Source organism: Arachis hypogaea, chromosome 11 (assembly GCF_003086295.3).
Source record: "Arachis hypogaea cultivar Tifrunner chromosome 11, arahy.Tifrunner.gnm2.J5K5, whole genome shotgun sequence".
Classification (NCBI taxonomy): Eukaryota; Viridiplantae; Streptophyta; class Magnoliopsida; order Fabales; family Fabaceae; genus Arachis; species Arachis hypogaea.
In genome coordinates this window covers 3,021,631-3,037,375 of record NC_092046.1, presented here as the reverse complement: position 1 = coordinate 3,037,375, position 15,745 = coordinate 3,021,631, and the positions used below count along the sequence as shown (strand labels likewise).

At 32.5% G+C, this 15,745-nt stretch overlaps 2 protein-coding genes across 2 annotated transcripts; both read right to left on the bottom strand.

Annotated features, from left to right (window-relative positions):
• Positions 1-2,081: 2,081 nt before the first annotated feature.
• Positions 2,082-3,303, bottom strand: LOC112723989 (agamous-like MADS-box protein AGL80). The gene has a single exon (XM_025775311.3). The coding sequence runs from the start codon at positions 3,255-3,257 to the stop codon at positions 2,562-2,564; it is 696 nt and encodes a 231-aa protein (XP_025631096.1). The 5' UTR covers positions 3,258-3,303; the 3' UTR covers positions 2,082-2,561.
• A 3,254-nt stretch (positions 3,304-6,557) lies between these two features.
• On the bottom strand, positions 6,558-7,184 carry LOC112723735 (agamous-like MADS-box protein AGL80). The gene has a single exon (XM_025775180.3). It carries the CDS (start codon positions 7,182-7,184, stop codon positions 6,558-6,560), a length of 627 nt encoding a protein of 208 aa, XP_025630965.1.
• Between the last annotated feature and the right edge of the window lie 8,561 nt (positions 7,185-15,745).

Here is a 15,745-nt window from a genome sequence, read left to right as displayed (position 1 = left end):
CGAATCAAAATAATAATTAAATAATTCTACAGCAAAGAGTAGAACACTCGTTAGTGTGTGATTCCATAGGTTCAATACTAAGCGGGTAGTAATTAGTAAATTAGTCATACTCAATTTACTAATTAAGATTGGCGTCTAGCAACACTTCCTAACGACCCTATAGTATGAAGTAATATATTTTTACTAAGAACCTAAGAAGAACAAAGTATAATTCCTTCCATCTTTCTAACTCTTGATTAACCCTCAAAGTATTATTTAATTGTCAAAATTCTAACTTGTTACTATTATTATAATGAATTGTGAATAACTTAAGAAACTCATTTCTTCATTCATTCAGTCCCCTTAGCCAAGATTTTATTCATCTCAGTCATTATAATCATAGAGCTCAAACTCTTTACCGAGAGTTGACAGATTTCTTGACTAATCATTAATTCTACAAATATTTAAATAATACCCAATATATCCATTAAACTAGCACCCTAGGGTATTAGGTGCCTAGAATCAAAGTATAATAAATACATTATTAATTACGATGACAGTTGCAGGTCAAAGGAAACTCTATTACTATGTTCATCTTGAGAATATCCCATTGACAAATATGTGATAATTATAACCATTAGGAATTTTTGAAGTGAGTCAGTTCAATGGCCATATCTCTATATGTACCATACATATATAATTTAATAAATGAGATCTATTAATCTTCATTTAATGAAGACCATATATATATATATATATATATATATATATATATATTTTGGATTATTAATCTTCATTTAATAATCTTATGACCAAGAATATTTTAGATTAAATTATAAAAGATTTATCTCTCAATATTATGATCACTATCACAATGATAAATCTATAAATTTAATCAAGGACCTTATTATATTAACCCTTTAATGTAATACCAATAACAAATTATTTGACACATGATAGATTAATAAATTGGAATGTGGTTATATTACTTATTCCCAACAAATTAGGATAAGATTTTATTCTTTAAGAGCCGTAATTATTCATTTTATAAGTTATACTTTACACAAATCTAAGCATACAATTATTGATCAAGCTAAGAAATAAATGATAGAGTAATGTTACATGATCAATAGAATTTATCATTTTCGGTCAACGGTTAACCAACAATAATATTTTTATACCTAATATCCAAAAAATATGGTATTAGCTAAATTTAAACCCCAAACTTTAAACCTTAGATCCTAAGTATAAAAATAAGGTTTCGATTCAAAGTATTGGCTAACACTAATACAAAAATATTATACCTAATATTTCTCTATGTGGTATGAGAACAAGTTTTCATTTATTAAAAAACTCTATTTATTATTAATTATTTATTACAAACGGGTATATATTATAATAAAAATAATCCGTAAATATAAAAAATTGATCACCAATCCAACTATCATGTATATATTTATTATTTTTGTACATTAGTTTAACAAAATTAATTAATCATCAGAATAATTAAACTTAACATAATAGAATAATCAAATATTTTATGAAAATATAATTAACCTTTTTTATAAACACCAAATATGTATGAAAAATACTAGGAGACCAACACTCCTAGGAGGGAAAAAAAAAGAAAAGAAAAGATGGTTAATATTAGTTTAAATTAAATGTAAGACACTTAAAAAAAATATTGCCTACCTAATACTTAAGCTTGTAAAGATGATGAGCATTGTTATTTGTAAGATATTATAAAAATGGGAACAAAAATATTGTATGGAGACATAAGTTTCCCTCTTGAAAAAAATTGGAATAGGGACGAAGACTATGCCTAAGTATTATAGACTATAGAGTGAGTTATTGAAAAGGATTACACAAAAGAGAAGTCTTTAAATGAATTTTCTCATTCTCGGTGAATGTATGTCAACACTTCCGTGAAATATATGTTTTTAATTTTATAGCAGCAAATGTGTCAAATATCCTATTTTATATCTTTGTAAATTTTCATGGTCCAAAAAGTAAATTAGGAAAGAAAAAAAAGTAGAAGAAAAAAGAAAGAACACTTTTTTTTCCGATTTCTCACGGTATTTCTCTAGTTTAGTAGGCTAAGAATTAATTCGTCGTGAATCAAAGTTCCATTTAAGGGTTTGTCGCTGGCCCATAGATTACTGTGTGTATAAGACGAGATTTGAATATTCGATATTTGCTTAAGCAGCCTAGTGAACTAACCACTAGATCAATTCAACTTGGTTAAAACACTTTTTTTATTTATACTTAAGCACTTATTAAGCAGGAAAATGAAGAAAATATACATCAAATAAAAAGATCCAAAAACACTAATACAACTTCATCAAATACCCCACAAATGATAATACTTCTTACCACCAATACATTTCATAATAAAAAAGTACACTTGAGTTGTGCAAAAGAAAAAAAAAAACATGCATAAGAAATTCAAAACTACTAAACTATGATGGTGTAAGAAAGAGACATCTAATAATAATGACAAACATAACATTAAAATCAACCCACATGGGACAAACTCATCATTGCACACCCCACTAAGCATGGTTGGTTGGTTTGTTTGTTTTTCAAGGATTGAATGGGGTTGGGCAATAATCATTTTGGAAATTATTAGCAGCATCCACAAATGGAAATACACCACCATTGATGATATTGTCCACTTGAGCTTGCTCTCCATTGATGATATTATCCACAAATGGAAATACACCACCATTGATGATATTGTCCACTTGAGCTTGCTCTCCATTGATGGTTGCTACTCCATTATTATTGCTACTAGTCCCTTCTTGCCCTTGAAGCTTGCTAATTTGCTTGTTGACCTCGTTGATATTTTGATCAATGATCCATGCAAGATCATTGAGATCAATTATGGTGGCATTGTCAAGGGATTGGTAGCCACCTAAGGATTGAAACATGAGATTGTTCATTTCTTTCTTTCTATTCTCATTCTTTAATTTCTTTAGTTGATCTTGGCCTTTTTGGATCCTTTGTCTCAAGAAGCTCTCTTGAGACATCATTTTCTTGCTTTGTTCTAATTCAGGCATCTCCTTAAATCTAGAGATCACTCGGTTCACCCCTGATGGCGATGGCCATACTTCTGGCTGTGGATCATCAGAGGTATAGATTATAGCACAAGCATCAACCCCGCAAAGAGTGCTAATCTCATCAGCCTTTTTTATCAGACCACTTTTCCTTTTCTTTTGTGTTGCCCTCCTCTTTGAATCATTTGCTATATATTTGAGCTCCACTTTCTTTCTAGCCATAACGATGATATGGTGATCTGAAAGATGAAAAATCAAGAATGAAAAGTTATTTATTTTTATTGTGACTCAATTTCTGCTATTGCTCTATTCATGTTGTTTATATAGGATAAATTTTTGATACGCATACAAGTTGAATATCTTAGGTAGCATGTATGTGCATGGTTGCCATTGTACAAAAATTCCTTATTTAATTAGAGGGAATTTAAAATAGATTTTCTTTAAATGCATTGCCATATGTGGACGATATCAGAAAATCTAAATCTTTTAATGTTTCGTAACAAACAAAACAAATGGAAATGTTTAATAATAAAAAAATATTAGTAAAAAACAGTTAAAGCTTGCCTTGTTTAACATTTATTAATTGTTAACAATTAATATATGCTAAATTAAATAAGATAAGTTATGATTTTTTTTATCTCCTTACCAATATCGCAAAATAAACTTGGGTAAAATACTGTTTTGATCCCCAACGTTTAGGGTGAATTCTATTTTGGTCTCTAATGTTTTAATCATCCTATTGTTATCTCAAAACGTTTAAAATGACGTCAATGTTATCCTACCATCAAATCCCTCACTAACAACTAACGGAATTGATATTACTGCTAATAATGTTTTTGTTAAAATTATGTTTGCTCAACCCTCTTCTCCTCCCTTCATCCCCTTAACAAGCTCAAATCCCATTTTTCTACTCGTTTCTTTCTCTCCCTTTTACATTATTAATTCTTCAAGAGGAGTTTGAGGAGGAAGAAAAAGAGAGTAAGAGAATGGAGTTTGGACTTGTTGAGAGGGTGAAGATGGAAAAGGGGGTTGGACAAACGTAGCTTTAACAAAGACATTATTAATAGTACATCAATTTCGTTAAGTTTTAGTGAAGGATTCGACAGTAGGATAACATTGATGCCATTAAACATTTTGTGATAAAAATAAGACGATTAAAATATTAGGGACCAAAATAGGATTCACCCCAAATGTTAGGGATTAAAACAATACTTTATCTAATAAACTTTTGAGTAAATTACCAATTCTGTCCTCGGATTATCAAAACGGTGACAAAAATAACCTCTACTCTTATTAACGACAAAAATACACCAAAAATATTGAAAAACACTACAAAAATATCCGCTCGTAAATAAAAATCTAATATGTTAACAGAGTTGGCTGAGCCATCAAATGGATTCTGTTACACCTATTCTTCTGCTTCTCCTTCATTCTCCCTCACTTCCTCCCTCCCTAAACCTCCCAGAAAGAGCTTATGCCTCACCCTCTTCACTCTCACTCTGAATCCATGGTTGCTGCCTTTCGATCTTCTTTGTCTCGCGCTCTTACACCCCACTTCCCGTTCCTTTTTTCTTCTCCCTTCTTCTCACTTTCACTTCTCCAACACACAGAACAATTGCTCATCAACCCACACCACTTTCTCTTTTTCTTTGTCTTCAACGGAAGAACCTAATTGTCGCCACTACTGCTTGCTTGCCGCCCTTCCATTGTCGTCAGGAGCGGATATTGTAGTTCTCACCCTCTTCACTCTCGCAGTAGATCTCTCGATCTTTCCTCTTAGATTCGCTATCACCGTTGCTGTTTTCTCGTCACCCCTCCATCCTTGTCAGGAACCTGTATTGTAGTGCCTTACTCTTCTCTCTCGCAGTAAGCCAGTAGCGAACAGTCCCTCTCTCTCGAGGGCGGTGAGGAGCTCTCTCTCCAGCTCCTCTCTTTTGTCATTCTTTCTCTTTGGATTCTATTTTCATTAGATTATTAAAAAAAGCATAATGAGAAATTGTGAAATTGCTAATTATGGATGATTATTACTGATTATGGCTGATTATTGTTGTGGATGAGATGAAGAGGGTGAGGTGTAAGGTCTATTCTGCGAGGTTTAGAGGGAGGGAGTCATTGAGATGTTGCTTATTGTTGTAGTTGCTTTGGGGAGTGAGAGAGGACAGGAGGAGAGGGTAGCATCACTGCAGGCACCATCTTTGAGGAGAGAGAGAACCAGAACAACAAGGAGAGAGAAAGATAGAGGTGGCGAGAGAGATGAATCAAAAAAGGAGAAGTGGATGAGCAAGATGACACTGGCAAAGAGCAAGACCATTGTCGTACTTGAGGGAGAGAAACTGTGGAAGAAGAGCCGACATCGTATTTGATGAGAGAAATAGTGAGGAAGATGTTGTTGTAGGAGCTTCAGCTAGGAAGATGATGTTGTTGTCGTTATTGTAATTTTGGGGTGATTGAGATATGTTGTTGTTGTTGAAGCTTGTAGCGGCTTTTTGGAGGTTTAGGGGAGGGAAACGAGTGACTGAGATGTTGTTTATTGTTGTTGTAGTTGCTTTGGGGAGGGAGGAAGTGAGGAAGAATGAAGGAGAAGCAGAAGAAAGGGTGTAACGGACTCCGTTTGACAGCTCAGCCAACTCTGTTAACGGAATAGATTTTTATTTATGGCCGGGTATTTTGTAGTGTTTTCTAATATTTTAGGTGTATTTTTATCGTTAATAAAACTGGAGGTTATTTTTATCAGCGTTCTCATAATTCGAGGGTGAAATTGGTAATTTACTCTAAACTTTTAAAGCTTTACAATACAAGTCAATAAGGTGTACTGGTGTAGACTTTGAGTAAAAAACAACTAATATTGTTATGATTAATTTGTAGTTTTCCCTTTTTGGAAAGTAATTATCTTTTATTACTTTTTTCCTATTTTTTTATGTTTTCTAAGAAAATTCACTCCATTTCTAGAAAGATGAACTTACCTCTCATCCTAGGGTGTCTTTTTTTTTTCCGGTTTTCTACGGCATTTCTTTAAGACGGTAGACTAAAAACTAATTCGTCATGGATCAAAGTTTCATTTAAGTGTTTGTCGCTGGCTAATAGATTGCTGCATGTATAAGATGAGATTCAAATCCCTAATACTTATTTAAAAGGACTAGTGAGCTAACCATTAGACCAATTCAACTTGATTAAAATGATTTTTTTAAATACTTATGCACTCATTAAAGTTCCAAAACAGGAAAATGAAGAAAATGTACATCAAATAAAAAGATCCAAGAACACTAATAGAACTTCATCGAATACCTCACAAATGATAATTCTTCTTATCACCAATACATTTCATAAGAAAAAAGTACACTTGGGTTGTGCAAACGAAAAATAAAACATGCATAAAAAATTCAAAGCTACTAAACTATGATGGTGTAAGAAAGACACATCTAATAATAATAATAATGACAAACATAACATTAAATCAAACAACATGGGACAAACTCATCATTGCACACCCCACTAAGCATGGTTGGTTGGTTTGTTTGTTTTTCAAGGATTAAATGGAGTTGGGCGATAATCATTTTGGAAATTATTAGCAGCATCCACAAATGAAAACACACCATCGTTGATGATATTGTCCACTTGAGCTTGCTCTTCATTGATGGTTGCTACTCTATTATTATTACTACTAGTCCCTTCTTGCCCTTGAAGCTTGCTAATTTGCTTGTTGACCTCCTTGATATTTTGATCAATGATCCATGCAAGATCATTGAGATCAATCATGGTGGCATTGTCAAGGGATTGGTAGCCACCTAAGGATTGAAACATGAGATTGTTCATCTCTTTCTTTCTATTCTCATTTTTTAGTTTCTTTAGTTGATCTTGGCCTTTCTGGATCCTTTGTCTCAAGAAGCTCTCTTGAGACATCATTTTCTTACTTTGATCTAATTCAGGCATTTCCTTAAATCTAGAGATCACTCGGTTCACCTCTAATGGCGACGGCCATACCTCTGGCCGTGGTTCATCAGGGGTATAAATTATAGCACACGCATCAACTCCGCAAAGAGTGCTAATCTCATCAACCTTTTTTGTCAGACCACTTTTCCGTTTTTTTTGTGTTGCCTTCCTCTTTGAGTCATTTGCTATGTATTTGAACTCCACTTTCTTTCTAGCCATAGTGATGGTATGGTGATAAGAAAGATGGAAAATCAAGAATGAAAAGTTATTGATTTTTATTGTGACTCAATTTCTGTTGCTCTATTTAGGATGTTTATATAGGATAAATTTTTGATATGCATACAATTGAATATCTTAGGTAGCATGTATGTGCATTGTTGCCATTGTACAAAAATTCCTGATTTAATGAGAGAGAATTTAAAATAGATTTTGTTTAAATGCATTGCCATATGGGGAGGATATCTGGAATCTAAATCTTTTAATGTTTCGTAACAAATAAAATAAACGGAAATGTTTAGTAACAAAAAAATATTAGTAAAAAAAGTAAATTATATGGTAAAGATGTAAGTTTACAGTTTTTTTTATGGGATGAAAGAGAGATTAAAAAAAATAGCATCCACACTTTAAATAGTAATAAAATAATAAAAAATAATTATAAAAGAAATTTATTTTCTCTCTCTATACCACTTTAATCTGTATAGTAGAGTGTCCCAGTAAAAAATAACCAGATTTTACCTTATTTAGCATTCATTAATTATTAACAATTATTAAATGCTAAATTAAATAAAATAAATTATACCTATTTTTTTTTATTTCCCTAACATTTTAAAGCTTTACAATACAAGTCAATAAGGTGTATTGGTGTAGACTTTGAATCAGAAACAACTAATGTTGTTATGTTCGTTGATTATATTTTGTAGTTTTCCCTTTTTGGAAAGTAATTCTCTTTTATCACTTTTTTCTCTTTTTTTTTAATGTTTTCTAAGAAAATTCATTCCATTTCTAGAAAGATGAACTAACTTCTCACCCTAGAGTGTCTTTGTAAGCATAATTTGTGAAGAAATCAAAATCAATTTTGATTTGTCAATACGATGAAAATGAATGTGCATAAATTAAATTAAATAAATATTAAGTTGCAATGATGATAATCTTAATTATTGAAAAATACAGTAAAATCACATACAAGAATCATATTATAATATAATTAAAAATATTGACTAATTCTTATATTATGATAATTATGACAAGTAATATACAACTTGTTTACAAGTTGCATAGTTGAATGTCTTTTTGCGTACACGAAAATAATATAAAGAGGTAGTTTGATCTCAAATTTATATATCATTTTATTAAGGTTTATAAGTCAGTTAGTGAGTGTTAAAGAACAAATTATTAGATATTTTTTATATTTTTATATTTGTTTTGTGTATAAAATCATTAGTTATTCTTTTGGTTAGATATGGTTGATTTTGTATTTTTGGATATTCTTTTTGTCTTTGGGTTGTGTATTTAGTATTTACACCATTTAATTTAGTATTTTTGATATAATTGAGACTTGATTTTGAGTGGAGTGTCATAAGTTACCATTTTAATTTGTATCTCTGTATCAGAAATTTAGTTAACATAGAGTGATTATCCGATTTTATAACTCTATTATACTTTATATATTTCTTTAGTAGAATTTTTGGTGTTTTTTTTTGTGTCAATTGTGTAAATTTTACGTTTTTGCTTGCACAAACTATTTTCTATCACATTTTTTTGAATAAATGTTATGAACATTGTATTGTTTTGGAAATCAATTTTTTATATTTGCATTGTAAATAAATGAGAATTGAATTGATTTAACCGTAGAATTTTACATTTTTATTCTCTATTCTCTAATATATTACATAATCTACCGCCACTATAGAAGTTTTGCTGGTCACTACTAAACTATCGGGATCGTTCGAGGTCATCCAATGGTTGACCAGCCTTGTCCATCGGTTTAGTGTTTGTCACCTACGTTGGTTGGGCAGTTACTTGGGATCATCTAGTTGATAGTTGGGATCATTTGGGAGTTAGCCAAATAGTTGGTCGAGGTTTAACTGAGATTGACTGGCTAGTTGGCCAAGGTTCGATTGATGTTGTTGGTTTTACTTGTTTATTTTTTTCGTTCTTACTTTTTTTTTCTTTTGGAAAGTGAAGAATTAAATTGATGTTGTTGCTATTATATTTGGGGATTTTGATGAGTTTATCAATCCTAATGAAAGAAGTAGTAGGAGTGTTAGTAAGAGAGGAATGCAATAGTTTAAATAAACAATAGATGAAGGGGACGGAAGTAATGAATATACTATTAAGTGGTAGAAAATTTACATGGAGAAGTAGAATGTGTGCCAACAAAATTGATACATTCTATATCTATCCAAATTGGGGAAGATTTTCAAGTTTAAAGGTTGAAGTAGTGTAATACTCAAAATATATCGTGTACCACTTATACTTGAAGAGAAGAAGGTTGATCGGGGTCCCAAACCATTCAAGGTTCTAGATGTTTGGTTCTCCCACCCATAATTTAAAAAAGATGTTTGATAAGGAATGTATGAATATAAAAGGGAATTTGATTGTTGAAATATTGAAAAATATGGAAAAGAAAAACATTGGAAAAATAGAATATATAAAAGTTTGAGAAATTAAAGAAAAGATAAAGTATTTTGAAGAGAAAATTATGAAATATAGGAATGCATGGAGAATAGAGCCAATCAAGAAGAGAATATGAGTAGATGAGTAGTGTTGAATACTCACTAGTCAATATTGAAGTATGACATGAAAGAAGAGTAAAATAGTAAAAGCAACAATCAAGGAATAAATGCATTAAAAATGTCGACAAAAACACAAAGTAATTTCATGTGAATCCAACAATTAGATAAAAGCAGAAGAAGCTAGATTCAGGTAGTGCCAGTGAGAGGAAGAAATGTTAGAAAACCAAGAAAAATGAAGCAAATTTCTATGAGTAATTTTCACTACAAGAAAACGCTGAGTACTATCTGATTTATCATCGGAAAAACGAATAAAATCCAATGATAATTTAATTATCATCGAATTTACCGTCGAAAACAATCAGACGGTATAAACCTCGCTGACAAATGTTTACCCATGAATTTTTTTCGTTCGACGGTAATTACCGTCGGATTTTGCGATGGATTGTCAGCTTAGAAAACCAATTAGTTACCGGCAGATTTTTCTGAAGGTATTGTTGGCGCCAAAAAATGTTGTTTCGCACACTATTACCATCGGATTATTCCTACAGTAATTCCGACAGTAATGTCAATTTTTTTCAATTTAAAATAAATGGTCAATTTTAAATTTAATTTTTTTCGCACAGTTAGTTGTCCATTCATAAATAATGAAAAACTGTTATTTAAAATAAATAATACAATATTCAACTAAATTAAAAGTCAAGTACATCAAATAATAAAATGAAACAATAAAACGAAAAACTAATAACTACAGATCTAGGTAGTCGTCGTTGTTGGTCCCATGAACCTAAGTCGGTGGTGTAGAAGGCGGTGATGTCCGTCTGCCACTAGCAGGACCGCTGCCACCAGTAGCGGTGCTGCCACCAGTAAGGTCGATAAAAGCGGTGCGCATCTTAGCTTGGTACACCTCCATCTGAGCCTCCATATGTTGCATCCGCTCCAACGACTCCCTCCACTCCAGCCTGAGCTCATCCGTAGATGTCACGCGGTTGAGGATCTCCTGATACCTCTCCAGATAATTATTAAGCTCCCGAGCATGCTGCTAAAGGATGTGTTGGAGCTCCTGCACCTGTAGCCTCAAATCCACGCCTTCCTCGGGCTCGACAGCTCAACTGGTGGTGGAGCCTGACGACGGCCTCAACATGGATGTGTGATGGCTACTGGCGAAGAACGACCTCATCCCGCATACGCGGTTCTTGTATGGCGCTGAGGCGATCTCGTGCCAAACGACATCAGGATCGACGATTGAAGCTGCAGAGCCATCAGTGGCGTCCTCCCTACGTTTCTGAGACTACTGAGTCGCGGCCTCTAGTCTCTGTGTGTAGGACTCTTGTGTAAGTAACACAAGTTATTGTGATTAATACGACAGATATACATTTAATCTCTAATAATTTTATAGCGAAAGATAATTAGATGTATGTTTACTCACATAATGGTCGTGAGATCGCTGATCAGCAAATGTTTCTTTGTTCTTCTTCAGCGTGTAGGTGTACTTGAATGTCTCTGCCAACGTCGCCTCCCGATCCAACGACTTCGACTACACATGTTATATTGAAACAATATGATTAGGATGCCTAGTAATGACATGCAGGAGAATATAACTAAGTTATTAACAAAATTAAAGTCACTTCACATACCAGCCTGGCCTTGGTCTTCATGAAGGTCGCTGAGTTACTAGTATACTTGGACGACCTGACCGAGGCTCTGTTAGCTTTGTTGGTGAGACGCTGATGCCTAAACCCCTTATCGGTTTTCCAATAAACAAACAGAGCCTTCTATATGTCTGGTCTAAGCCAGGTCGTTCGGTGGTCCCATCCCTGACGAAAATCATCCAGCATCTGCTGGAGCCGTCGACCCATTCTATAGTTGAATATCTTCCTGATGGTAAGGTCGTGCTCAGCATCCCACCTAAAGTGCAGCTGCAACAAAGAAACTTTAAAATTATTTAAGCAAGATAGAAAATATAAATTAGCTAAAAATGTTTGAAACTAAAATAAAAGAGTAATTACCGCCCATTTCTGAAACCATCGCTTCCTGGTCTCAGCGGGAATCTTCATGTAGCTGGGCCAGGAATGGTTGTACATCAGCTTGATGACATTGGTCATGCCCTAATTACACACGTTGTTTGGTGCAAACCTAACAACCCACAAACAAGAATAATCAACCTAAATCTACTAAATAGGAATCATAATCATTGAAACTTAAAACAATAACCAGCCAAATCAACCTAAATCTACTAGACATGAATCAATTTTCACTAAATTTTAGCAACAAAGTTAATCATAATAATTGAAACTTAAGAAACACTAATCAGCCAACCAAATCAACCTAAATTCACTAAACAAGAATCAATTTTTAGAAACTTTCAGCAACAACCATAATCATTGAAACTTAAAACAACAACCAGACAATCAAATCAACCTAAATCCACTAGACATGAATCAATTTTCACTAAATTTCAACAACAAAGTTAATCATAATCATTGAAACTTAAAAACACTAAACATCCAACCAAAGCAAACTAAATTCGCTAAATAGGAACAATTTTCATGAACTTTTAGAAACAACCATAATTATTGAAAATTAAAACAATAACCAGAAAACCAAATCAACCTAAATTCACTAGATAGGAATCAATTTTCACTAAATTTCAGCAACAAATTTAATCATAACATAAAAATACTAACCAGTATTCAAACCTAAATCCACTAAATTAGAATCAATTTTCAGGCACTTTTAGCAATAATCATAAACAGAAAATACACGAGACTCAATATGATACTTACCCCGTGCCGCCATCAGGCCAAATCTTCAACTGTACGATGGGAGGTGATGGAGGGGCATCAGTTGCTGCCTCACATGCATGGCTGGACTCCGGGGCCGTGGCATCCATCGCTAGAGGCAACGTCGATGTGGATGCGGGCTGCTGAGCGGCAGGAGGTAGCTTCGTCGCCATAGACGAAGGCACATAGTTGGAGTTAGGGACCATGATGAATGGCTAGTCCGCTAAACTCACAACCTGTGGCATCACCGGGGTGGTTGGAGTAGAGGGAGAGGATCCAGAAGTCCTGGGGGTACTGGAAGAAACCCTTCCTCTACCTCGACCACGGCTACGACCGCGACTAGCAGCCTGATCCGCAGCACCTCTACTTGTCAGCATGTATGCAAATATCAAATTATCAAACAATTTCAGCAAAACAATTATCAACGCAGCAATTAACACAATTAGACAATTCCAAACACTTCAACAATTCAAAACCTAATGTATTGAATCTAACCTAACTTAATCAAACCTAAAATCACTAAGATTAGAAAACTAAACTAAACTAACTTTGAAACTGATTCAAAATTAAAATTGAAATTCTAATCAAACCAAAATTAAATTAAACTAAAATTAAACAATTATCAAACAATTCTTAGCAACAATTTCTTAGTAAAACCGTCACCAATGCAACAATTAATACAATTAGACAATTTCAAACGCTTCAACAAATCAAAACCTAATGTATTGAATCTAACATAATTTAATAAACCTAAATCCACTAAGATTAGAAAATTAAACTGAACTAATTTTGAAATTGATTCAAAATTAAAATTGAAATTCTAATCAAAGCTAAAATAAATTAAACTAAAATTAAACAATTATTAAATAATCTTAGCAATAATTTCTCAGCAAAAAGTCATCAACGCAGCAATTAATACAATTAGACAATTTCAAACGCTTCAACAATTCAAAATCTAATGTATTAAATCTAACCTTACTTAATCAACCTAAATCCACTAAGATTAGAAAACCAAACTGAACCAACTTTGAAACTGATTCAAAATTAAAATTGAAATTCTAATCAAAACTAAATTAAATTAAACTAAAATTAAACAATTAGCGAACAATTTCAGCAATAATTTCTCAGCAAAACAGTTATCAACGTAGAAAATAACAAAATTAGAGAATTCCAAACATTTCAACAATTCAAAACCTAACGTATTGAATCTAACCTAAATTAATCAACCTAAATCCACTAAGATTAGAAAACTAAACTGAACTAACTTTGAAACTGATTCAAAATTAAAATTGAAATTCAACTCAAACCTAAACTAAATTAAACTAAAATTAAAGGAATTGAAAAAGAGTTGCTCAAGAACCTGTAATGAAGAACAAAGCAAGAAATAAGGGAAGAGGTGAAATTGAGTTACTGTCGAATTTTTTCGATGGTAAACTCGACAGTAAAGGATGTGTCAGTCTAATTTATTTTTCCTCCAAATATTATCGGCAGATTTATTGTCGGAAAACAAAATCTACCGGTAATTACGTAACCTTACAAATTTGACGTGGTTATCGCCGGTAAATCTGACGGTAAATCTGTCGCTACTCTGCGATGTTAAATACGACGGCACTCAGCCTTTTTCTTGTAGTGTTTAAAGACCTGTAGTAAAAAAGATATAAGACAAGATGTTCTTCTAAGATGGAATGGTATCGAAGATATTTAAAGAACAAACAAATCGATTGGAGATAATACTAAATGCTAGAGAGATCAAAGAAGGAATATGGTCATGTGAATCTACAAGAGTTCTAGAATTGGATGGTAACAATATGGGATTTATGAAAAAGATTTGGGAGACAGTGGGAGCAGAACTTATTGATCATATGGTTGGAAATTTAATTTCTTTGTAAAACAGAATGGCAAAAAGTGATTAACATGATTTAGGTGACTCTAGCAATGAAGCCGGGAAGAGAAACAATAAACAATATAAAAGATACGAGGCCTAAAATAACAAGATCGAAAGCATATATAAGGTGTTATCTAAAATAACGATTGTGAGAAGGTTGGTAGGTGAAAAACTAATGGCATTTGTTCAAAATAAGCAATACTAGTCACTAGATAGTGCATTAATAACATGTGATATAGTAATTTGAATTAAGAAAACTAATAAAATTAATGTCGTGATAAAATTAGACTTCGAAAAGGCATACGAATTAGTGAGATGAAAGTTTGTTCACTATATGCTTTGCAGGATTGAATTTGGACAGGTTTAGAGAAAATTGATACGATGATTTTTTGAGAAAACAAGCATGTTAATTGTGGTAGATGACTCACTGTCTAAGATATTTCAAATGCTATGTGGACTAAGACAAAACGATTTAATTTCACATTTTTTCTTTGTCCTAGTTGCTAAATTACTTAAAAAACTGATGACAAAAGCAATACAACTACGATTGGTGCGAGAGTTAAAGATTAGCAAGAAAAAGAATAAAAAATTTCATTAACTTACCTACAAATTTTGCATGTCTGTCAAATTTCCAAATGTCAAAGAGTTATAAAAGAACCATTAAGTGTTTTCAAATGATTTCAGGATTTAATATCAACTTTGACAAATCTGTCATCATCTCGTTAGATTGGGTATAAATATAGAGACTTATTTTAGATAAGAGGAGTGTTAGGGATCTACAAGTTTTGTAATTTGTAGTTATTAATTAGTTATTAATGTTGTTTTTAATAGTGTGAGATTTTATCCAATGATATAGGATTATTCATTTTTCTTTTGTTGGTTAAGTGTTGGCTAAATTTTAATAAAAGTGCTGGTTTTCTAGACTTTCTCTATAGATTTTTTTTTATTTAAATTAAAAAAATATAATATTTACAGATTTAAATAAACGTATAAGTATTTATTAAAATATATTTAGAGTCATATCTCGGATACAGTGGGAGAAACCTCAAAATGAATATATCTCGGGTGCAATGACCCCGTTCTGTGATATGGGACGTGCTGGTCATATTCCGAGTGCACTCGAGATATGAACAACAGAGCATTTCGAATATACTGCATTCGAGATATGCTCAATTTCTGACATGGACCAGTGCATCCGAAATATAGTAAAGATCCAATGCTTTTTTTATGAAAATATTGTAATGTTGTAGATGAAAAATGGTCCCATAACAATCGAAGGTAGTAGTTATACATAAATTATGCTTCATTACACATTAAACAAATTTAATAATAATTAGTACATCAAAGTGACAACATTGGAATAAAAAGACCTAAACCCTA

Bases quoted from the DNA above. Each gene is read 5' to 3' on its own strand.
- LOC112723989 (XM_025775311.3), bottom strand. From the start codon at position 3,257: ATGGCTAGAAAGAAAGTGGAGCTCAAATATATAGCAAATGATTCAAAG.
- LOC112723735 (XM_025775180.3), bottom strand. From the start codon at position 7,184: ATGGCTAGAAAGAAAGTGGAGTTCAAATACATAGCAAATGACTCAAAG.